Source organism: Puma concolor, chromosome A1 (genome assembly GCF_028749965.1).
Source record: "Puma concolor isolate L17-30 chromosome A1, mPumCon1.1.hap2, whole genome shotgun sequence".
NCBI lineage: Eukaryota > Metazoa > Chordata > Mammalia > Carnivora > Felidae > Puma > Puma concolor.
In genome coordinates this window covers 116,301,705-116,326,061 of record NC_141667.1, presented here as the reverse complement: position 1 = coordinate 116,326,061, position 24,357 = coordinate 116,301,705, and the positions used below count along the sequence as shown (strand labels likewise).

At 40.4% G+C, this 24,357-nt stretch overlaps 1 protein-coding gene across 4 annotated transcripts in view; it reads right to left on the bottom strand.

Moving 5' to 3' along the window:
• Positions 1-839: 839 nt before the first annotated feature.
• Positions 840-24,357, bottom strand: part of ANKRD55 (ankyrin repeat domain 55) — a 534,677-nt gene continuing 511,159 nt past the window's right edge. For 3 of the 4 annotated variants that reach the window (XM_086700691.1, XM_086700699.1, XM_025924697.2), the window contains 5 exons: positions 20,417-20,601; positions 16,108-16,275; positions 12,150-12,811; positions 3,823-3,915; positions 842-1,881 (listed from right to left, as the gene is read on the bottom strand). In XM_086700691.1, coding sequence (XP_086556817.1) covers positions 1,760-1,881; positions 3,823-3,915; positions 12,150-12,811; positions 16,108-16,275; positions 20,417-20,601 — 1,230 coding nt within the window. In that variant the 3' untranslated portion in view covers positions 842-1,759. Of the gene's footprint in view, positions 1,882-3,822; positions 3,916-12,149; positions 12,812-16,107; positions 16,276-20,416; positions 20,602-24,357 lie in introns of all 4 variants that reach the window. The other variant, XM_086700710.1, reaches the window with a different exon arrangement.

Below are 24,357 nucleotides of genomic sequence, written 5' to 3'. Positions count from 1 at the left end.
ATTTCCTTATCCCATTTGGAGTTAGACATGTCCATATGCTTGATCTGGTAAATGAAATAGGATAGGTGGTGATAAGACTCACATCGCATTTCTGCTGTTTTTGTCACCAAGGAGGTGCATGTTGAAGTGGAATCTACATGAGCCAACTCTGCCAGCTGGTATGGAGCACGTGTTGTGAATGAGAAAACAAAATTGTCAGCCAATGAGATTTTGGTGTTATTATTGAAGAAGAGGTGAGCCTATGCTGACTAAGCTAAGCAGGACAGGGCCAGGTGTCTACTATGTCTACTGTGGATGAACACAGATTCTGAAGTAACCAGGTGACACAATAGAACTACCTAACTGATACTTAACAGAGAATGATTCTTCAAAGATGCAGCCCACAAACAAAACAAAACAGAATAGAAAACTCTTCAGTATCGATGTCCTGGGAGCTCTTCCATTTGCACCAGGATTTGCCCTCCTTATCAACTACTGTCTAACTTGGGTGATTGGTCACAGGCTTTTTCTTATATAATCGCTAATTCAGACTACTATCATTGTCAAAACGAGATTGTGGAAATAATGACCTCTTTTTTATCACTTTCTACATCTCTCGATCTTGCCACCTCCCCCTCTACATTCTGACTTCCTTCCCTTCCTTCTTTTATGGAAAAAAACAAAACAAAACTGAGTGCCTACTATGTGCCAGGCACTGTACACACTTCTATAAGCACAAAGCCAAAGAACTATGTTTTGGCTTCAGAGGAGCTTCTATTTAGTTAATGGCATAGTCTGACCTCTCTAAACAAATAATGCTAATATCAAATGGTAAGCATTGTACTTGAGATATTTACAGATAACATGTGGGCTTAGAAATAACATGGAATGACTATAATCTTATATGGCTGGGGCTTGACATTTAAATCAGTCTCAACAACACATAAACATCTTAAGTAAGATCTACAGTTAGTAGTAGCCTTTCAAACTTTACTAAGTCATAACTTTGGAAACATTTTGAGTGGGCAGAGACCATTATTTTGAAACATAAAAAAGAATGATTAAATACATAGAGTATTTGAGGAATGTATGAGAAGTGCCGATTTCATTCTGTTAGGCCAGGATGTAGACCCTTCCAACTCACATGATCTTCTCACTATTAATCACATCTGAAAGTGACAATAGGTGGAAATAATCAAATAACAAAGAAGATACATAAACATTGGCAAATGATTTGGGCTGTTACCAGGATCAGATGTTAGAAAATATTTTACAGAAGCTTGTACATTTAAAAGCCAAAAACTGTGACTAAACTGTGATTAAAGGAATTTGCTACTTTAATTTTAATTAAGTTTCATCAACCAAGGGTAGAGTTACAATGAATGTGAAGAAAACTATGGAATATGCTTTTTTTTTTTTTTTTTTTTTTTTTTATTCAGCAAAGCATACATTTTTAGAACATAAAATCGTTCAGGAAAAAAAAATCTCTGCTGATACCACAGTGCAAGCCAAACATAGCTGTTTCCCTGCTGATAACATATTCTGACTTTTAGTTTTGGCATGTAGAGGTCAGAGCAACTCACAGACTTAAAATATATATATAATCAAAGATTCCAAGTGCTTGTTTGGGAAATGTCATTAGGAAGGAGTTGTAAAACTGTGAATGGCTTCTAGAATGCAATTTACTGAATCAGTCTTTGTTCTCACAAACTAGAGTAATCTCATCCCTTGACAGTTGAAAATATATATAATCCCTATTTTTACAGTCAGTGAGCCACAGCTAATTCTCATCATTGGTGGGATTGACAAAGTTTTCACTTTCTTTGCCTGCTGTGTTGTGTCCCCGTTGGCTTGGAATAGCAGGTAGCACTCGGTTTGTCCTCAGAGATTCTCCAGATAGAACTGAGGAGAAAGAATAGAAGGAGAGACTTTCAGGGTTTACTTCTGTGAGAGTCTCAGGAGAAATGGTGGGGGGAAACAATGTTATGTCTTAAGGAGTGGAGGCATTTCTAAGAAGCTTGTCTGGTGAGAGCCTGGCTGCAGGAGAAAGCTGTATATCTGTATCTATTCAGGCTCACCACGTGCCATCAGGGATGTCAAATATGTACAAATACAGGACAGAGCCAAGTTTGATCAAAACATGATTGGGCTGTACGTTCCTGGCAGAGCTCTCTTTTCCTGGGGTGGAGCAGCTGTTGATGGCCAAGTCAGCACAATGCTCTAAATGAGCCCCAAGACATTTGTACTGCACTTCTATGCAAGCCTCAAAAGGTTCTCGGTTTCTTTTAGGAAAAGCACTGTGTAGCTTTCCATTTCTTTTTCGCAGAGCTAAACTTGATCAAAGTCTTTATCTTCTCTTCCTTCCTTAAATTTAATTGTGAAGGCCAAAGCTCCTGGGCTCTGCCAAAGAAAATCCCCTCTCTGGCTTCTCCAAGCCTCACCAGGATTCGAGGCTGACCGGCTACTTAATTAGATGTCTTTGTGAGTACATTTCTGTTTAAAGACAAGGTCAGGCTTGAATTTCATCCAGTGATTGAATTCACACCATCCAAAACTCTCACTTTACATAAATCAGAAAAAGCTGAGGAATGCATTTTGGTTTCTGCTACTAACTCTGTGTGAATTTGGACATGTATCTCCACCTCTCCCTTTCCTTATCTGCATAAAGACAGGATAATACTAAGACCCCGTGGATTACTGATTTTACCTAAGGAATCCTAGAGTTCTCGATTGGTACCATCCAAACTACAGCCTGGGGCAGGAAAAGATGTATTGGATATTAATTTTTCAAATAGTTGCCAGTATTTTCCATATGTTATCTTGTGTAACCCTCCCAACAACCTTATCAGGCTGGCACTACTCTTACAGGCCAAGGAAGGAAATTGAAGGTTAAGAAACTTGTTTGAACAGGGCAGTTCCTAAATCTTTCAACCTCTGCAATTAAGAGGTTATGGCAAGGGATGGGGAAGATAATACATTGCGTGTCTGCATACATGTTATAAATGTGGGCTGGGATAGAAAGAAAAGGAAGGAAGGAAATTAGAATCCAGTGAGTATTGCTTGTTTTCATGAGGCAGCTGACTCATAGTCCTATAGTTTTGCTCCTGGCTCTGCTACTTACTACCTAAATAATGTTGGGAAAATCATGCAACCTTTCTGAACTCAAGTTGTCTCATCTGTACAATAGGAATAATAACAGAACCTGCCTCATAGTATAGATATGAAAATATACAAATTCAGAATTTCTGGGTGTGGGGATCAGAAATCTACTCTATAACAAGTACCCCAGGTAATACTTAAGTACACTCAAACTTGAAGATCACTGGCTGAATAGAATATTTTTAGTATTTTATATTGTGAGAAATTTTTGTACAAAATATTATAAAATAGATCAACAATGTCAGGAGTTATATAGGTGAACAACATCTACTTGATTATTCCTTTCTGTTTAGGGATGTGTAGCCTCTGAGTACAAAGATGATACATATTTCCATCTGTTCATTGTAATAGGGAAACCAATGTCAAGAGACCAATCTTAAGAATTTTTAAAGCACCTTCTTAAACACATTAAATAGTACATAGCAAAATAAACTTCTGTTGTTGTTTTTATAATCCAAACATAAAAATTCCTCAAGGGAGGGAAGTATTCTTTTTTTTTTTTAAATAAGCATTACCAAGTTGGATGAAGCTTTAAAGAACTGTCTCTATTCTATTTTCCTGTAATTTACAAGTTTTGGCACCTGATGTTCCCTTGAAAAATGAAAGTAAACTGAAATAACAGTTAGTTGTGTTTAGACATGTTAACACTTGCAAAGGTAGCTGAAGAAGATTCATAATACTTACATTTTTGGTCTGGTAAGGGAGCTAGGTTGTTCCGGGTGAAAGGATGATCCCTGATTTGGGGTCTGTTTGGGGACAGATGCTGAAAATTTTGTCCTGGGGACAAACATAATTGTATCAATAATTTGAGATGCAACCAAGTGCAAATTGTAAAATCCAATGGATAAGATAATCATAAAATTGTTAGTGATCACTAAATTTAAGATACTAATAACAACAGGGGCACCTGGGTAGCTTAGTCGGTTAAGTGTCTGACTTCAGATCAGGTCATGATCTCAAGGTTCGTGAGTTCGAGACCCACATTGGGCTCTGCACTGACAGCTCAGAGCCTGGAACCTGCTTCATATTCTGTGCCCTGTCTCTCTGCCCCTCCCCTGCTTGTGCTTTGTCTATCTCTCAAAAATAAATAAACATTTAAAAAAATTAAAAAACAGATGCTAATAACAACAAAAATAATAGTAGCTACACCTTACTGGTTTTTATTATATGCCAATCACTAGTTAAATGAAAGAAAAGAGGGGTGCCTGGGTGGCTCAGTTGGTTAAGCGTCCGACTTCAGCTCAGGTCACGATCTTACAGTCTGTGAGTTCGAGCCCTGCGTCGGGCTCTGTGCTGACAGCTCAGAGCCTGGAGCCTGCTTCCAATTCTGTGTCTCCCTCTCTCTCTGCCCCTTCCCCACTCATGCTCTGTCTCTCTCGGTCTCAAAAATAAATAAAAACATTTAAAAAATTTTTTTAAATGAAAGAAAAGAACATCAGAAATCATTTCTTGAATAAATCAGTTTAAATATAACTTCATAAACAAGCACAGTTGGCCACCCACTCTATAAAACTTAAAAGCTTGAAAAAAAAAAATAGGGCATAAAGTACAACCCATCAGTCAAATCCGTGCTAAATGATACAGATAAGTAGGGGATATTCTTCCAGACCAGGGTTTCTCAATGCTGGCTGCACATAAGAATTGTCTGAGGAGTTTTGCTGCCCTAGCCAAATCCCAGATCAATTAAAAAAGAATCTCTGGGACTAGGATAGGGCATCAGATTTTTACTGGTTCCCAAAGGATTCTATTGTGTGGTAGGATTGAGCGTCACTGACCTAGAAGATGGATCTGGGTGAAGTCACCTGGGAGATTGCTATTCTCTAATTTAGGCCATAAGTAGTGCTGTGCTGGAACCATGTATACTGGCTCTTGGGAACCGATGGTTAAAATTTTAGGAATTTAGTGAGCTGGTTGACATCACAGTGGTGGCTCAACATTGGCCATAGTGGAAGTATTTATACCATGAAAATCAGCAAGCACTGATTTTTCTCCCAGAGAGCCAGCTGTTAAACATTTATCAACAGACTACTGATTACAGGAGATAGATCTAAATATATGAAAATAGAAAAAATACCCAAGTTATTCAGGTCCTTATACATAGTTGACCAAATGGGACAGGATTAGACTTTTTGCCAACTTGGACAAGAGATTCTCCCTCTCTAAAATTTCCTTATGTACAACATGGTGAAAATAATTGTGTCTGTTTTTTTCAATTGTCCTAAAAATTAAGTAGGAGAACAAATTAAAACATGTAGCTTACAAGGTTAACACTCAATAAGCATTAGCAATTATTACATTTTTATTCTGTAGTGTGTTTAACACGATCTCTGGGAGAGTAGGGAATGTATTCACTTAATTTGTTGCCTCGTAGTCTTGAAAGAATCAGAACAACTACAGTACTGCTCATAGGTTTAATTCTTCTGTTTGGACCAAGTCGTCCTTAGATAAGGGGAAACAGAAAAAGCATTAGCCAAGATCCACTGTCCATCTGCTTAGGTGAGTCCAAAGGCATATTATAGGAGCAGTAATCTGAGCGCTGCCATTTGATGAAGACTGAGCAAAACTTCCAGTCTCTCTGGTGGATATTATATTTTCATTCCTTTGTATCCTAAAGGTCAAATAACTTCACAAACTATTATTTAAAAAGAAAACATTCCTCAGTAGAATAATAGTGAGTAATTACAGTAAGTAAGTAAGCACCCTTATCAACTCATACCTTATTTATCCATGAATTGAGCAGAAATTTGCAAAACCAAGAAATGAGATAATGGTAATTATGGATAATGTTTATTGGGCTATTGTCGGGGACTGGGCTCAATCCTATATGCATAATCTCATTTAATCCTAACAATCACTTTCCCTTGTAAGATAGATACTATTATCATCCCTGAGGATACTGTGGCTTGGAGGAGTTCTCAAAAGTGCTCAAGGTCATATAATGGAAAGTGACAGAGGCTGGGCTCCAATTTAGGTCTGTCTGACCTAGAACCTATCCTGCCTCCCTAGCAGCCAAAGCAATTTTGGCAGGATGAGAGAAGTGGGCAGAAACAGGTTATGGCAGTGATTTGGGAAGTGAAAGCAGAGCTCAACTTCATTCTGCACTGGCATTTGGCTCAGTTTTGAAGGAGGAGGTAGAGCTGTGTGCAGTCCATCTGTGCTGCAGGCACTGAAAGGGACCTCCAGCCTGTGGGGACAGGGTTGAGGACTACTGTCCTAGACTTCAAAGGCAGAAAAGGTTTTCAACTAAATCCCTTTGTTCAACAAGTAAATAAATTCAGCACTCCTCTGTTGTGTGCTCATCATATTCCTGAGCCTAGAGTACAAAGAGGAGAAGGCAAGATGCTCAGGAGGTGATTACAGTGTATGTTGGAAGAAAAACAGGTTAACGGATACTTTTGGAGCCCATGAGCAGTGCCGTGAGGGCATCACACAGAAAAGAGGGGTCCAGACAGGTGGAGGTGTCTTAACTCCCACAGAGCTCACTTGAATGTCTGCTCTGTCACTTCCTACCTAGCTCTGTGACCTACTGAGCGGTGGGCTAACCTCTTATGCCTCAATTTCCTCATTTCCAGAATAGGGATTAAAGACTCCTCTTCTGCAGTATTATTGAAGGGGAAGTACGCAGTTCAGTTTGCCATCTGCCCCCCAGGAGGCTCAACAAGGTAGAGCTATTCTTCTATGATTCACAGTAAGAAAGAGCCACACTTCCTATAGAGGTCAGGGTGAGTTTCAAAGAAGTTTTGAGGTGGTTCTTAAAAGTCTGTACAAGTCTGTTAAGCCGACAGTGGACAGAAGCTAAAAATAACATGGGCACTGACGTCATAGAGTGAAAGGTATGGGTTGTCAGGGAACTGAGAGATATTCAAGGAACTGTTCAGGGGGATGGGGGAAAGGATTAGAGATGTGAGTCACAGAAGCTGACAACAGAAAGTGAGGCCCTGCCATGCTGGGAGGATTTTGTTTACCAGCTCAAGAATCTGGCTTTTGTCCTGGAAAAGATGTAGCACCTGTGATGGGTTTCAACCGAGCGATCACTAGATCAGCCATACACAGGGAGGAGGCTGCATTGTTGCTAGGATATGTTAGAAAATTAGGGAGAAGGAAGTTCTCTCTTAAGGGAGAAGGGAAGTGAGAGCTTTCTTGCTTTCTGTGTGATGGCTTGTAAATAACCAGGCTGGTAACAAACACCTCAGAGCTTTCTGTTCCATTTTCTCTGAAAGCTGTTTGCAATGAATTAAGCTGATGTGCTCCAAATTTCCTCATTAGGCTAAGTGCCTCACCCCCCATCTCTCTCCATCTAGCCCACTGACAGGTCTCAATGAATGTTAAGCAATAATCATTACAGCTCAATGTTCAGGGTTGCTGATGCAAGCACAGGTTAATGGCTGCCAGGAATTCAAACAGTGGCAGTGCTAGCTAGCCCTTATTATTTCTACTAAATCCAGGTCAGGAAAAGAGAAAATCCTATGCTAAAGCTACTATCCAAGTTCAAATCAGTGGTGCAATGGTATGACTTAGATTATCCAACTACTTTACTGTATTAGGCTTTCATATCACACATGATCTTAGCCAAAAGGCTGAGAAGCGATAGGCTTTCATATCAAATATGGCAGCTCAGTGTAGAAATCTACTGTTTCAACCTGCCTAGACTAACACTAAAACCACCCAAGTGAGCCTCCTAATCGTAGTCCAGAGCCTCGGTAGTTGCCAAAACATTTCAAGCTGAGTTAAAAATGTCCGCAAAAATAAAATCTGTAAGGCAGGAAAATCTTTTTTGTTTTGGGGAGGACAACGTCATTTCTCAGACAAGTACACTGTGGGTAATTGGTAAGCTTACTACCAAACTGGACTTTCAGAGAAATACATTGCCATGGTGATACCTTCCTATTTTGGAGATCTGGGTTCAAGTACAGATTATGTCATCAATTAGTTGTAAAACTTGGAGCAAACTGTTTTAACTTTTCTAGGCCATGTGAATTATAACTGAAAAGAGCCTGATGAGGTATAATGGTCCCAGCCTCTGGGTGAGTAAGAAACTGTGGCTCAGAGAGATATGTCTTGTTTTATCAGTTGGGGCTCACCCAGGAAAAAAGAGACCTCTCTTGGTTTTTGGAACAGAGGGAATTTCATACAGAAACTTGTTTCTATTGGTGTTAGAAAAACTAAGAAGCCAAACAGAAGAGAGGGTAGAGGACAATCCAGAGATCAGCCACTGCAAAAAAAAAAAAAAAAAAAAAAAAAAAAAGCAACCATCTCTAGGCTGGAGAGATAAGGGGAAAGGATGGTGTTAAAGCTAGTGGGGGCCAGAGCTACAGAGTGAGCAGCTGTGTGGAGGGAGCATGAAGGAGATGGAACAACTGTGGGAGCTTCCAGAAAAAGCACAGGGCCATTGTGGACAACTACACTGTTTTCCCTCCTTCTTCTGCTCTTCTTCATCTGCCAGTGCCTCCTGATACTTGGCCAAAAGTACCTGGGAGCAGCTGCAAGGGAACTTGGGAAGTGTCATTCCCTGAGAGACAGAATAGGGCTGGAGGGAAAAACTAGACGTGAGGGCAATCAGGCAGTTGACTAGCACATTTACTTAAGTTTCATCATCTTTAAAACAAGGTGATTCCTAGCTTGTAACTAAACCATAGTGCTTAGTATAGGGCCTGGCACATAGTTTTAAAAAACCAAATACGTTCGTGTGGGTATAACACTTTGTTCAAATCACTGTTCTAAGTATTTTACCTGTATCACCTCTTTTAATTTAACAGCAACTCACAACGCTATAGTTAGGTATGGTTAGGTATTTCCTCCCATATTTTTCAGGTGAAGAAACAAAAGCCCAGAGAGATTAAGTAACAGCACCTAAGTGACAGAACCAGAATTTGAACCCAGATGTCTTAGCCCTTGTAGTAGTCCACCTCTTGACAAATTAGAATGGCAGACCCTCTAACCATTTAATGAATAAGGTCCTTTCCATTTCAAAACCCTATGATCTTGTAACTAAACATGATAAGAAAAGTACCTTGAAGTCAGTTCCATAATCATTTTAGCAAATCCATATCTTTTAAAACTCATTTATAGGCTGAAGATTCTTGGGAGATTTATCTTACCACAACTCAGTTGCCTAGAATGGCTCCTAGCTATTACCAGTGCTTAAAAACTTTGGTTGCAGGGGCACCTGGGTGGCTCAGTCAGTGAAGCATCTGACTTCGGCTCAGGTCATGATCTCCCGGTTTGTGAGTGTGACCCCTGCGTTGGGCTCTATGCTGACAGCTCAGAGCCTGGTGCCTGCTTCAGATTCTGTGTCTCCCTCTCTCTCTCTGCCCCTCCCCTGATTTCACTCTGTCTCCCTCTCTCTCAAAAATAAATAAACTTAAAAACATTGGTTAAAAAATAAATGCTTTGATGTAGCCACAGCTAATTATTTAAGATTCTCTTGGAGAATTTTGCTTCTTTTCTACTATTCTGCCACTCCAGGACTTTTCAAGTCACTTCACTGGCAAATGAAGCTAATTTTCAAACCAAGTTTATTGAATTTCATTTTATTTCCAATAATACAGAAACTTTTAGATAGTACAAATGCCATAATCTACTAGTTCTTTATCCACTATCAAATCTCTCTTCTCTCTTAGAAACAAAAATGCAACTTTTGAGGGACAGCCGCATGCTGAGATAAAAGACTGCAATTCCCACTCTCCCGTGCCAATAGGCGTGACCATGTGATTAAAGTTCTGGCCAATGAGATGTAAACAGATGTGTGGACTTAAGGGCAATGATGTCTTAACAAGAGCTGATTCAGCTGGGAAAATCCATGTTTCCCTTCTCTCTGTTTCTTTCCTCCTTCTCTGTTAGCCTTAATGGACCGTGAAATAACCTGAAGAATGGAAGTCATACGGTAAGCTGTGGAGCACCCAGGAGGAAGGAGCCTAGGTTTTTGGTGATCATGGAGCTACCAAACACCTGGGAACTACCTACTTCAGACTTGTTTCCTATGAGAGCAATACATTTCTATGTTGTTTAAGCCATTGTTACTTTGGTTTCTTTTACAGGCGGCTGAGCCCATTCCTAACTGATAGAAAAAGACAGGCTCTCTTGGGAACAGAAAAAGAACGAGATTTTCACAAATTTCAAAAGATTTTCAAAAGAGGAGATATTAGCCAGGACAGGACCAACTCCAGAAAGGAGGACGGGTTGAGGCCCTGGAGACCACTAAAGTATCAAAAGAAGACTAATATCTTTCCTTCCTGATCCTTCTGTAGAACAAAAGCAAAAACATTACCTATGGCACTAACCACATACTTTAGTGCTTTGTGGAGGAAGTAAAATGTTGCGTGGAGTTTTTCTCAGACACCAGGATGTCTGTTTCTCACACATACATGTAAATATCTATGAGGGGAGTCATACTCTACCTCTACCTGTTTCAGACACCAGACCAGGCACACATAAATGAGGGAAGAGAGCCAGGCTCATGCTGCATATTAAACAGGAAGGAATATTTCTTTCTTTTTTTTTTTAGGAAGGAATATTTCTTATTTCCAAATATATATATTCCTCCATTTCTTTTTTTAAAAGATTTTATTTCTTTATTTTCAGAGAGAGAAGGAAAGTGAAGAGTGAGTGTGAGTGGGGGAGAGGCAGAGAGAGAGAGGGAGAAAGAGAATCCCAAGCTGTCAGTTTAGAGCCCGACACAGAGTTCAAACCCACAAACTGTGAGATCATGACCTGAGCCGAAACCAAGAGTCAGATGTTCAACTGACTGAGCCACCCAGGTGCCTCATCCCTCCTCCACTTCTTACAATACACATAGCCCTCTCAGTCTTTCATTCTTCTATGTTTGACAGAAATGCAGGTTCAAGATACATCATTTTTTTCTCTTAACCCTACTATGAGAAAAACAACAGAGACACATTAATGAAGAAAATCTGACACTCCTTGGAGAGATACTAGAGACTGTTGTGGACTGGGTTGAACTGGGGACAGTGATGTCTAGCTGGTGTTCAAGGGGACAGTGGGTATTCATATCTGGCCTATTATTACCAAGTGGAATTTGGGTTCAGTGTTGCCAGGCTTTTTAATTTTTCAGAAAAGGCTAGAATTTTCTATTTTTTATATAATACTTGATGATTTTTAAATATTGGCAATTAATTCACTTGAAAACAAAACAAGATTCTGTGGCAATGAACTAATTTTGGAAGCTGTTTTGCAGCCTCTGCTTTAAAACAATGTTTCTCTTTCTCTAGTGTGCATCAGAATCACCTGTGGACCATTAAAAAAAAATATATATATATATATATTGCTTATATGTGTATAAAACCAAATTCTTTAGTGTGATATACTTATTTAAAGGGGGATATATACTTACTTATACCTATTTTGTGTGTGTGTGTGTGTGTGTGTGTGTGTGTGTATACACGTGTATAAAATATCTCTGGAAGAATAAACAACAAATAATATTAGTAGCTTTGGATAAGTGGCATTGGTTGGTTTGGGGAATAGACAGCAGGGAGAATTACAATGTAAGCCTTTGGTATGTGTGGAAACTTGAACCATTAATGTGTGAATGTTACCTAGAAGGTATTGCCATTTCCTCTCCTCCCTCACCAAAATTTTGCTTCTGTAGGTCTGAAGTAGGGATTGAACACCTGATTTAAAAGCAAGCCATCACACAAACAAATCAACCCCTCATAATTGATATTGCCACTATCTCTGGTTAAGAATCTTAGCTACTGGAAATAGTAATATTTCTGCTTTAATCTTCCAATCACTACACATATCTGCTGGGAATATAAGAAGGCACATACTTTAACTTGATGATTGCCCTCAGGGTGGAAAAGCAGAATGTTTCAATAGCCTAGAGATCTTGAGTCCAGGAGACTCAAGGAAAAATGTTGGCCTTAATCATCCATTTTGTTCTGGCCCTGCCTTCTAGGCTACTGTCACCCCAGTTCCTAGCCCAGAACTATAGGAAACATTTCTTGGAGAGAGCCTGCCAGGAATGAGGAAGAGGGAAGCAAGGGTAATACCTGATGAAGGATTATGTAGATGAGGAAGATGTGGCAGCCCAAAGACCTCCTGGTGACCAGAGCCACTGGTGAGCAATCTGTCCAGCAGTTTATCAGAAGAAGACACAGTCCCAGCCTTACAGAACACCTGGTTAGAATCACCTCTCCAGGGGTTATCTAGCAACGCTTGGCAACCAGTTCTGTTATGCAGTAAGTCCTGCTCACTGCGGCTTTTCTGAGATCGCTGGGCCATATGATGACTACCAGAGCTCAGGCCAGTATGGGAAGTGGCCCCCTGGGAAGCTGTCAGGAAGTGACTGCCCACGGTGATGGGTGGGAGACTCTGCGTTCTGATTGGTGGAAGCCCCTTGGGGCCCAGAGGCTTCTTTTCTGGCAAGAGATATTTTGAATTCTCTGAGGTCCGCTTCCTAAGGTCAATCATAGCCACCTGATCGCCTGGCCCTTCTTGGCAGTTGGTATCCACGATGCCGTCAAAGGTGGTGATGATGTCATCGACTTCCGAGGTGTGCTCCCCCCTGTGTCGATCCCTGCTGTGATCCTTCTGATAGGCTTTCTGCTCTTCTTTTTTGTTTTTGCAGAAGATTTGGTTGAGCATGCTGAATCGTCCCTCCTTCTTCTGGGGTCTACTGCTCTGGGAAGGAAAGGGTCGAGTAGGCTCTGTTCTATGGGAATGTAAAATAACAAGGACTCTGTAAGAAGCTAGGAAGTGGTCACAATCCCCCAACCAAACACTGCCTCCCTCTATTTCATCTGCTTGAGAAGGTTGTCTTAGGTAATCCAAGGACACCCCAAAGCATTTTCAAGTCAAAGGTCAGGTGGAAGAACTCGCAAAACCCTTTGTTACTCCACTCCTTGCCATAGTTAGACTATTTCTTAGAGTCCTCTTAGTCCCTCAGGAACTGTCCTTTCAAAATCTACCTCTAGATCATCTATTTTCACCAAGGGATAAACTAAGTTGAAAATAGCTTAAAGCATTACTGTTCTCACTTCTCAAGCACAGTCAGTAGGGGTATAAGTTTTAAGTCACAGAGATGAAGGCTAAGGGTGAGTTCAGGCTTCAAGTGGTAGAGGCAAGGGGAGCTTGTAGAGGCAGGGGAAATGTGGTTTCAGGTTTTCTCTGAAAGAGATCTCATAAGATCTAGGCATAGCTCAGACATTACCTACCTCAGGAGGCCTGCCCGTTTTATGCTATTTGAATGTTCTTTGTTTCCCTTTCAGTTTTTACTAAATTTCCTATTGGAAAATACTTTTTAAAAAAGGAAACTGAGGGAAGAAGCTTTAGTCTAGGCTTTAGCTGCCCAGGAGGAAGTGTTTGTCCCAGAGATCGGGTGTGGCAGCAGAAGAAAAGTGAGCAATGCCCAATGGGCAGGCAAATTCTAAAGAAAAAAAGGTCAGCAGTTGTCTGATGGGCTCCTCTTATGTGGACAGTTTCCCTGAGGCACGATTCTGTTTTTCTTGCTTGGAAAATTCTGTTACTCTCTTTTGAGGCCACAATTGACTTAGTGCTTTCTGTGGTACAAGTTAATGATGAAATCTGACCCATGTGTGTGCCCTAAAAGCCAGATTGCAACATTACTCTTCAGAGTGAGATACTGTAATTTGTAATTTGAAAAACATCACCACTTGACTGTATATAATTAGTGTTTTTCTTTACAGGTCACACAGTGTGTAATTGAATCTTTATTTCCACGATGTATTTTTATCTTCATTCTTTCACCTTCCAATAGGCTTTGTGAACTATTGAATACCCCTTCTAGACCCCTAATATTACCTCAGGGGATCTCTAACATTCTTCCAAGTTGACCTCAATAGAATATAGCCCTGTGCAAATTAATGCTACTTTAGTATCTTCTATAATCTTTCCTCCTTCGGTTATAGATTGTGATTTAGGCCAGTGGGGTCTTAAAGTGTGGTCCCCTAAACCCTGTGGTGGGGTCCCCAACAGTCTTTAGTTGCTTTTGTACAATATTCATGTGCTTTTGTACAATAGAGATAGTGGGTCAAAGTATGGGCTCCTGGATACAAATCAAGACAGTATCATCAATGGACTTATGTTAAAAAATTGTCATTTAACTTATTAATGTCTGTTAAAAGTTATTAATTTTATTAAATATTGACCTTTGCGGGGTGTCTGGATGGATCAGTAGGTTAAGTCCTGGCTTCAGCTCAGGTCATGATCTCACGGTTCGTGAGTTCAAGCCCCAGGTTGGACTCTGTGCTGACAGCTCACAGCCTGGAGCCTGCTTCGGATTCTGTGTCTCCCTCTCTCTCTGTCCCTCCCCCACTCACTCTTTCTCTCTCCCTCTCTCAAAAATAAAATAAACATTAAAAAAAATTTTAAAAATGACCTTTCAGTATACACTTTTTGACAAAACAGGAAGTACCCATAAGCAATTCAACTATATAACAAAATATGACGGTTGTCTTGAGGTAAAGCACTTGTATAATTGTTTGAGTTGCCAGCTAACCTAGATACTGTTTTTTCACAGAACACCATTTTTATGACCTACAGACAAACTATGGTTATTTGCAATTGGGTATTTTCAGAAAGCTTCTCAAAAATGAATAAAATAAGGGGCGCCTGGGTGGCGCAGTCGGTTAAGCGTCCGACTTCAGCCAGGTCACGATCTCGCGGTCCGTGAGTTTGAGCCCCGCGTCAGGCTCTGGGCTGATGGCTCAGAGCCTGGAGCCTGTTTCCAATTCTGTGTCTCCCTCTCTCTGCCCCTCCCCCGTTCATGCTCTGTCTCTCTCTGTCCCAAAAATAAACGTTTAAAAAAAAAAAATGAATAAAATAAGCCTGTAATTTCAAGGTAAACAACTGACAGCAATTACTGCCAATGACAAAGGTCCAGTTTTCAAGCAAAAATTAGAATTTTGAAAAACTTGTGTGCATACTGTAAGCTTGACAGCTTCCTGATACATAAAGGCTCTTCCAATAAGATCAGTGGTGATATTAACAAATGTGATTTTTTAATATTGTATAATGCAACGTGTCATCTGGATGATATTCCTAATTAAGTGAACCAATATTTTCCAAATGACCAAAGCAAGATATTATAATATCCTGTATGGGTATAAGACCCATTTAAAGTGCAAGACAGACTAATGGATTTTAACACAACAGAGTATAAAAAGTTCATCGATATGCCAATAGTTCACGTTGTAACTAACATTTGTCAAGTTTGGATGTAATAGCAAAGGAAAAGTATCCACAATATCTGAAAATGCTACTGAAATATTCCCTTCTCCAACTGCATATTTATGCAAAGCCAGATTTTTTTCAGACACTTCAATCAAAATAACATATTGCAAGAGACTGAATACAGGAACAGATGTGGGAATATAGCTGTATTCTACTATGCTTCTATTAAGATATCTAAGAGATTTGCAAAACATTGCAAAGCTCTGCTGTTCTTCTCATTACAACTTTTTTTTGGTTTTGGACAACAAGGTTATTTTTAGCTACAAATATGGTATTTATGTCAACATGTAAATGTAATGAGGTTATTATTGCTTTAAATGAATAACTACATATTTTATTAAAAATTAGTTTTAGTTTTTAGTGCTATAAATACAGAAAGGTGTAACTCCCATAAAGAAAACCCCTCGGGGTTCCCAATTTTTGAAAGTGGAAAAGGGTGCTGAGAACAAAAAGTTTGAGAATTGTTGATTACGGAAAAAAAGAAGATTAAGAGAACATGGCATGCAGGGAAGAAGAAAGGGAGAAAAAGGAAAGAAGAAATGAAAGTCCAGTGGATGTTAGGGTGATGGATTTGGGCTCACTACTATAATTTTACTCCATAGAGTAGAGAACATGTCACGATATATTAGACGGTGGCAAGCACAATATTAAGTTAGAGCTGGATTTGGGCATAGGCAAGCGAAAAAGTTTCATCCAATTTCATAAATGTTTGAGAGGAAGAAAACAATGAGTGCCTCTCCTCTCCAGTGCACTCACCTACTCTCTTGGGAGAGGAGTTGGACACAGGCTGTGTGGCCACAGTACAGGGCGTAGGCCAGGGGTGTGCTCTCCTTGGTGTCTCGCAGGTTGCTGTCCATGCCCAGCTCCAGCAGTGACTGCACACAGTCTGCCTTCCCTGCAGCTGCAGCCCAGTGCAGCGGTGTCCTGGGGGACCACATGGGAATGGCACAAGGGTCAGAGCACAGAAATGGCACAGGGTGCTCAGCTGGCAACAGTTGTTTAAAGTCTGGGTGTGGCACGAAAAATGTGTGGCTATTTGCAGTGTGGAAATGGTAAGTTAAGTATCAGATGGGGCTTCAGGATGATGCAAACTGTCCTCCAGCTATAAGCATTCTGGAGCCTTGTACCCTTCTCTGGCCTTCTTGACGATGTCCTAGAAGAGGAAGTAGTGCATCAAAAGCTATGGGCAATTTTTTTTTAAGTTTATTTATTTATTTTTGAGAGAGAGAGAGAGAGAGAGAGCGAGCACAAGCAGGGGAAGAGCAGAGAGAGAGGGAGACACAAAATCCAAAACAGGCTCCAAGCTGTCAGCACAGAGTCCGATCTCACAAATTGTGAGATCATGACCTGAGCCAAAGCCAGCTGCTTAACCTACTGTGCCACGCAGGCGACCCCAAGCTATGGGCAATTTTAAGGCTCTTTATACATAGTGCAAACTGTCTTCTAAGAACATTGACTCAATTTCTCCCCCTACCAGCTGTGTCCCTATTCCTTCCCTAAACTGAGTGTTATCATCACCTTTAAAAATCTTTGCCAATTTGGTAGGCAAAATGATACCACAGTGTTATTTTCTTTTGCATTTCTTTAATAGTGAGGTGGAAGTTTTGAAATACATTTTTATTTGTCATTTGAGTCTTCTGACTGAAATGACTCTTAATGCCTTTTGGCCATTTTTTTTTTTCTGTTATATTGTTAGTTTTTCTTACTAATTTATGTAGGCTCCTTATATATTAAAGATATCATTACTTTTGCAAACATTTTCTCTAATTTGTTACTTGACTTTTAATTTTTATAGTGATTTTCCATAAAAAATTAAAATAACCACATTTAATTATCTCTTTGCTTTTGTTTCTTTCAGCATTTTATACTTAGAAAGTCCTTCATCAGCCAGAAGGTAGATACATATTCCTCAATAGTTAAGCCTTTATTTAATTATAAAAGCAGTATTCTCTTAGGTAAAAAAAAAAAAAAAGCAGGAGGCTAGGAGAAAATATTGTCATTTTTAAACTGCCCTGGGAAAGGCTCAATCCTGAGGCAGGGAAGGAAGGCATGGAAAACTTCTTGGCTTTCTGGTGGGGCCTGAACCCTGGGCAGAAGGGTGGCCAAGCAGTCTCTCAGACATGGAGGCAGCCAAGGGGCTAGACAGAGAAGGGCTCAGTTGGAGCTATCTATTAAGGTGCATGGGCCTTAGTACTTGGGAGAGTAGTCTTGTCCTCAGTGTGGTCAGGATCCCCATGCGTGGATTGTGTCTTCTGTCAATCAAGCATCCTCCTCCTCAGGTTATACTACTTCCCGCAATTTGAGAACACGTCATAGGACTGTGTTTCTTTTCAATACAGTGATCAATCACCCTGCTTATTTGAATAAGTGGCAGATGTGACTGATTCTATTCTACTTGAGAGAGGTCTCCACACAATATCTATTATGAAACAGGATGAGGCTCCAGCCAGATTATGCCATCCTGTTTAGAGGATATATTGCCAATAAATTCAATAGATGAAGGGTTGGGCATCAATCTCATCAGGTTCACGGACACATGACAACTCACTTTGGAGCAGTGTGAAATACTTCTTTACAACAATTGTGAAGACCGAGTGTTTTAATTCTTCTGACTGCCAACATGGAAAAAGAGATCCGGAAGAACAAGGGGAAAACATAAATTATTTTGCAGAGAAACGGAGTATATAGAAAACTCCTAACTAATACACACAGAGCCTTTGTGGGCAATCTGTAGTATCCAATTTCAGGTTATCTGACCTGTAATTCCTTTCTTATCTCTAAATTTCCGACAAACACAGCACACAAACACACCTTTACACTGTGATAGCTGAAACTATCAAAATGTGAAGGTGGAGGGCCAGGGCCCATGACTCAGAAAAAATTCATTAGAGGTGGTTGATGAGGTAGTGTCTGAAGAGCAGGAAATGATTGATATAAGCATGCAGCATTGGTTGAGATGTCAGTAAGGAATGATTTATAGGACATGTAAACATTCCCGAGAGAATTCCCAGAAGCATGTAGGGAGAACTTGATAAAAGACTGTCTTTCCTGAAGATAAATGGGTTGGTTATTAAAGTAAAGTATGACCTCACAGGTTGATGAAACTTGAGACATTTATGCTACATGAGCTACTTCTGAGTTATGTGTTCTGTGCCATGGATCTTAGGCTAATTACACCATGTTTTAAATATCATACATCTGGGGCACCTGGGGGCTCAGATGGTTAAGCTTCCCACTCTTGATTTTGGCTTCAGTCATAATCTCACAGTTCCTGAGACCATGCCCCAAAACAGGCTCCATGCTGACAGCACAGAGCCTGCTTGGGATTCTCTATCTCTCACCTCTCTCTCTCTCTCCTCTTCCCCTGCTCTCTCTTTCTCTTTCTCTCTCTCTCTTAAAATAAATAAGTAAACTTTTAAAAAATAAATAAATATCACAGATCTAGAAAGTACTTTAATATCTAGGAGGACTAGTGCCTGCATATATTCCCTCTCTCTCTTTTTTTTAAACCACTGCCTTATTTTTCTTCCCTTTGCTTCAAACACTTTCTCTCCACTAGGAGAAGAAGCATAAGGAAGTCACAGTTCCTACAAATGGTTAAAGCATTTATACCTATGAAACTTCTGAAAAATTCTACTAAGACAAGCTCACAGTTTCAGTGTGAAGGTACAGCTGCAGGTTGCAGAAAACAAAACAAAACGGAGGGCAGGATTTGGCCTCTATTGGCCTCAATTGGCAACAATTTGGCCTCAATTTGCCTCAATTGGCAACAAGTGAGTTGAGCTTTGGAGCAGGAACTAGATTCTCCCGGAGATTTTACTTCACTTTGAACTCTTGTACGATCTTATCTTTTGTACTTTTTTTTCCTACCTTGGTTTTACTTTCTTCCCTGAGGCTTGGGGAACTGGATTTCCTTTGCTAAGTGTATGATAATGCAAACTGGGAAATATCCTATTTGGAACTGGTTGTGAAAGTATTTTAAAGTCGGTAAACTTTTCTCCAGCCCTCCTTTCTTAAATGTGTTGCTTTCTTCTTCTTCTTCTTCTTTTTTTTTTTTTTTTTTTTTTGGCTCATTAACCTTTTCTCTTCATGTAACTTCAGTCCTGTTACTGTCTTACCTGCTCAAGATCAATATCTGACCTTGGGAAAAGGTCTACTTTCAATGATCTACACTTCAATTTTAATTAAAGTCATCATGTTAACCATCTCCAAGTCCTGAGACTCATGTGCAACCTAAGAATTTTTCCCAGGTGTTATAAGAATTTCAGATATAGCAGAGTAGGAGGTGCTTCTTGGTATTTACCTGAAGTTAAGATAAGTAGGTGGCTAATTTTGCACTTCAACAGAAGAGGGCAAAAAACCCATACATAGCATGTAAGCCTTTTACTTATTTTCAATAGTCTTGTTTGTTGTTATATTATTCTTGTATTTCCATTGAATCAATGCCTAACCAAACCAAGATTAGATAAGCAGTGTAATTGAAAAGCTCTAATAGTTGATTATGGATGAAAAGTTCTTCGTTTAGAAGAGGAGGGTACAAGTCTTCTTTCATTGCTAACAACCTCTGGGATAAGTCTCTTCCCCTTTCTGGATCCAGGCTTCTTTTTCCTTGCCAATGTATTTTTAATGGTTGGGAAAAAAAGAAAAACCTGAAAAATGTCACATCTAGTTCTGAATACAAAACTTCTCTTATGCTCTTGTCTGGATAACAAGAACTTATAGACTTTATGACATAATCCAGGAATGATGAAAAAAATAAGACTTACTGTTAAGAAATAAAAAGTGCATATATAGCAGGAAGCTGACATACAGAAAGCCTTCTGAGAACATTTAGCAAAAAGTGGAAAGTCTGACAATACTGTACAGTCACAGCATTTCTTTCCATAACAATGATTTTTCCTGCCCTGACTAAAATAGAGCAGTTTTTATTGTCACAAGCACATGTGTGAATATTACTGGCAGTCAAGGATATAGTCATATAGGATAACCCCTTAACCATGTTCTTTATTTTAAGATAAAGAGAAGATGGCTGTTAGTTCCCAACACTTTGAGTTGCTACCAATACCTGTCGTCCACATCCAGAGCCTGCAGGTTGCACTCAGGCACTCTCGCCAGTTCGTTAATAATGTCGCTGAAGCCTGCTGCTGCGGCGATGTGCACACATGTCTTCCCACTCTCATCATCGTAGTTGATTATGGATGGACCCTGGTGGTGGCTCAGGATGATGGAACACAGAATTCTATTTCCACTCTGGAGGAGAGAGTCAAAGGAAGCTCATTATGTATCATCCAGTGCTCTTCCCGGTCTATGAATGTTAAGATAAAATACAAAGAAAAAAATGCAAAAAGAAAAAGAAAGGAAAGGAAAACTAAAAAGGGGAGTAAACACATTTTAACAAACCCTCCAACAAACTCCCACTTGCCTCTTGTCACTGGAAGGATTTTTGTTTCCCATAAGAGCTAAATTGTCTTCCATCATTAGCCAACTAACAAGGACTTAAATTAAATACAGGTGTGACTGACATGCTGGGGGGGGGTTACCTAGACAACAACTGGTTCATCAAATCTATTTGTTGTTTTTTTTTTCCCCACCTAGGGCAGAGGTTGGCCCCTGAGAAACCAGAAGAGTCAAAAAAATGTTTAAACAATGATTTTTTTAATGTTTATTCATTTTTGAGAGAGAGAGAAAAAGAGAGGGGAGGCAGAGAGGGAGGCAGAGAATCCGAAGCAGGCTCCACATTGTCAGCACAGAGCCCAACGAGGGGCTCAAACCCACGAACCCTGAGATCATGACCTGGGCCGAGACTGGACCTTAACTGACTGAACCACCCAGGTACCCCAGAGTGAATTTTAATGTTAACAAAATGACCAGGATGAGTACTCACTGGTGGCAAAATGATGACCAAGATGATCCAGTAATGATCAGATTGCTACAAACTGCATGAAATTTAATCTCCAAAAATCCTTGGTGAAAGTAAATGGATCATAATTAAGTAGTTAGTCAATAAGAAATCAACAAATATGAGAAAGAAAGAACTTCAGGCAACCATCTAAATTGGGTCCATCTCTGTGTAGATCTATAATAAACTTTTCATCCTATCTTTGAAAGGAGGCTATTCTACACTTTTTTAAGTAGCCCGTCCAAGTCTTAAAAGTTACCAAGTCTTCCTTGATAGTGTCCTATATCTCCTCAGCTTGCACAAATAGGTAAGTAAAATCTGTGCATATTACTGGTGTTGAATACCTTTCATTGACCTGAAAAAAAAAAAACTGCATGAGCATTTACAATTTCAAATGACAATAAATTTTCATTGGCCAATGAAAGAGATTCTCATTTTATATCATACAATAGAAACTCTAATCCTTCAGATCCTCCTGATATCTCTGGAAAGATTATAAAACAATCCAAATAATTCATTAGCATTTTAATTTTCTGATTGAGTCCACAGAAAGACACTGTAACTCCATGCACTAGGGCTTATGGGTAGAATGGAGGTCCCTAGGAGGATTAAGAGCAGGTTAAGGAAATAGAGGAGCAAGGTATAGTTCTGGAAGCCCAGAGCTGGACCACAAGCTAGGGTCAGAGACCTGGGCAAGAAATAGAGTTGGATTTTTAAAAAGCTGCAATTTTGATATACTTCAAATGCTGTTCAACAGCTACCTCCTGATACATTTTTCAGTGTAAAATTTCCTGTTGGTCTTCTTCGCGCTGTGTTATCCTGTTTATTTGACCCCACGGCTGGAGTCAGCTTGCACAATTCCATGGAACAGCACTCATTCATTTCACCTTTGCTCTTCCTTTCCCTCCCTTGTCTCTGCATTCTCGGCTCTCCGGATTTCCCATTACTCAGCTTGTTGCTGGCTCACAATGGGCAATTACACTGTGAACCCTGGAAATGTGCTTCCACTGTATGAGAGAGGGCAGCTGACATGAGTTCTACAACCTCTTGCAGGACGAGGGCCAGGGGTCCTCACAACTCTCAACTCTGAGGTGCAGGAAGAGAGCTGAGTCGGTGTTAAATGCTGCAACCAGGGCCAGATACATAATGTGTGAGGCTCAGGGCAAAATGAAAATGTGGAGTCCCCTGTTGATATGGCAGGAAAGAAGCTCAGTCCTTTCTTCTTGGTGTCTTTCTTGACATGGCACAGTGATTTTTATTTGCTATTTATTATTGTGCTCCTTTGGGCTGGAGAGTCTTACTACTAGAGCAAACCCTCACAGGTGCCTGGGCCTTCCTCTTATAACCTGGCACATGCTTGATCCTGACCCTCCTCAGGTCTGTGTCCAGATCCCTTGCCAGGAGGCTGAGAGTTTGTCCTAGAGAGGTGGGGAAGCAGTACTGTGTGAGCCATGGTACCATTGTCCTTTCTGACTTCACTTACAAAACAAAAATTGAAAGATAAAATTAATGAAAATTTTCAGATGGCGGCCACAGAGCATTATACCCCAAGCACAAGGATCCCTTTTGAGCATGGGACCCGCTTTGGCTATACTGGTCACAGGCCCATAAAGTGGTTCCTACCCTCAAGCTTCTTCCTTCTCTTCCTCTCATCTTCCCTCTTATATCCTCTTGCTCCTTCCATCCTTCCTTTGTCTACAACAACTTTTACCTTATTTGGATCAATTGATGAAGTTCTATGGCATGCCTGTTACCAGAAGTTGTTTACACTGAACACATCCAAGCTTCTGTGCCTGCTTTATCAACTTTTCTAAGATTCCTTCACCTGATGTTACTTAAACATATTTTGAAGGAGTCTAAAATACATTTAAAACAATCAAGAGCACCCCACCCCCAACATGCACACCTTTTTAAAAAGTACCATTTGAGGGAGAAAACAGAAGCAAAGAACGTCAGTTCAATATATTTATTTTGTTTATAATTTCCTAGAACAGCAAAAGAATTCAGGTTGCCAAGGTGATTCAAAGGGCAAAGTGCCCTGTCACAATTCTTTGTGTGAAAGGGGGAGTGTCAAGCGCAGATAGAAAAAACAATACCCATCTCCTCACCCTGTGTCTTCCTCCCTCCTCGCCTGACCCTCAGAGCAGTCATTTTTGGAAGTCACACTGAAATTGTGTTGCTTCCCAGGACTCTGCACCAGCCTATTCTGGACCCTGACCAGGCAGGCCCAGTCAGCAGTGCCCCTGAGGACTAAAGTGTCACACAGCTTCTCTAGATGAGAACTCCAACCTTATCCTTTTCCTCCAAAATATCTTGTATCCTGAATTTTCCAGGCAAGGCCTTTGCCTCTATACCTAGATCTCACTTCTACAACATTGTCACTGTATTTCCTTTTCTTTAAGAAGAAGGTGCTCCCAGGAATAAGGGCGATAGCTACCTTTACTTTGTGTAGACTTTGTGTGCCTGGCACTATTCTAAGCATTGTCACATGCCAGCTCATTTAATCCTGGTAAGAACCCTGTGAAGTAGGTACTCCTATGATCCCCATATTGCAGAGCAGAATATGGAAGCATGTGGGAATCAAGTAACTTGGCCAGGGTGACAGTCAAGAAGGGACATGGCCAGGATGGACAGCAAGTCTGCAGAGCCCTTGCACTTCACCACTACACCATTCTGTCCCTGAGAAAAGGAACAGTCTGTTTATTTGATCCTGCATGTTCATACTGGGGAAACAGAAGTAAAAATGCCTGCTTAGACTGCAATGTCAGAAGCAATGATGTGTGCCTGGCCAAATGAGACCTTTTACAAAGTGAAACATGAGGTGCTTTAAAAGCCTTTGCTCAGAGGGTTGCCATGGTGCACCCCCACAGGAATTTGAGGGGCTCAAGAGAGCACTAGTCTATGAGCTGGGGCCTCAGGCTCAGTGGTTTCCTGGTGACAGCATTTCCTTCTTGGCAAGCTGGCCATGTCAGCCAATGGTAGGCTCCAGGCCTGGGAGGCCAGAGAGGGTTACAATGACCAAGGAGCACCAGGATAGAAGGAATGGGGTGGTGCTTAGAAGAGCCCTCAGGAAGAATGGAGAGTGGGACTCCTTTCATTAAACAGGG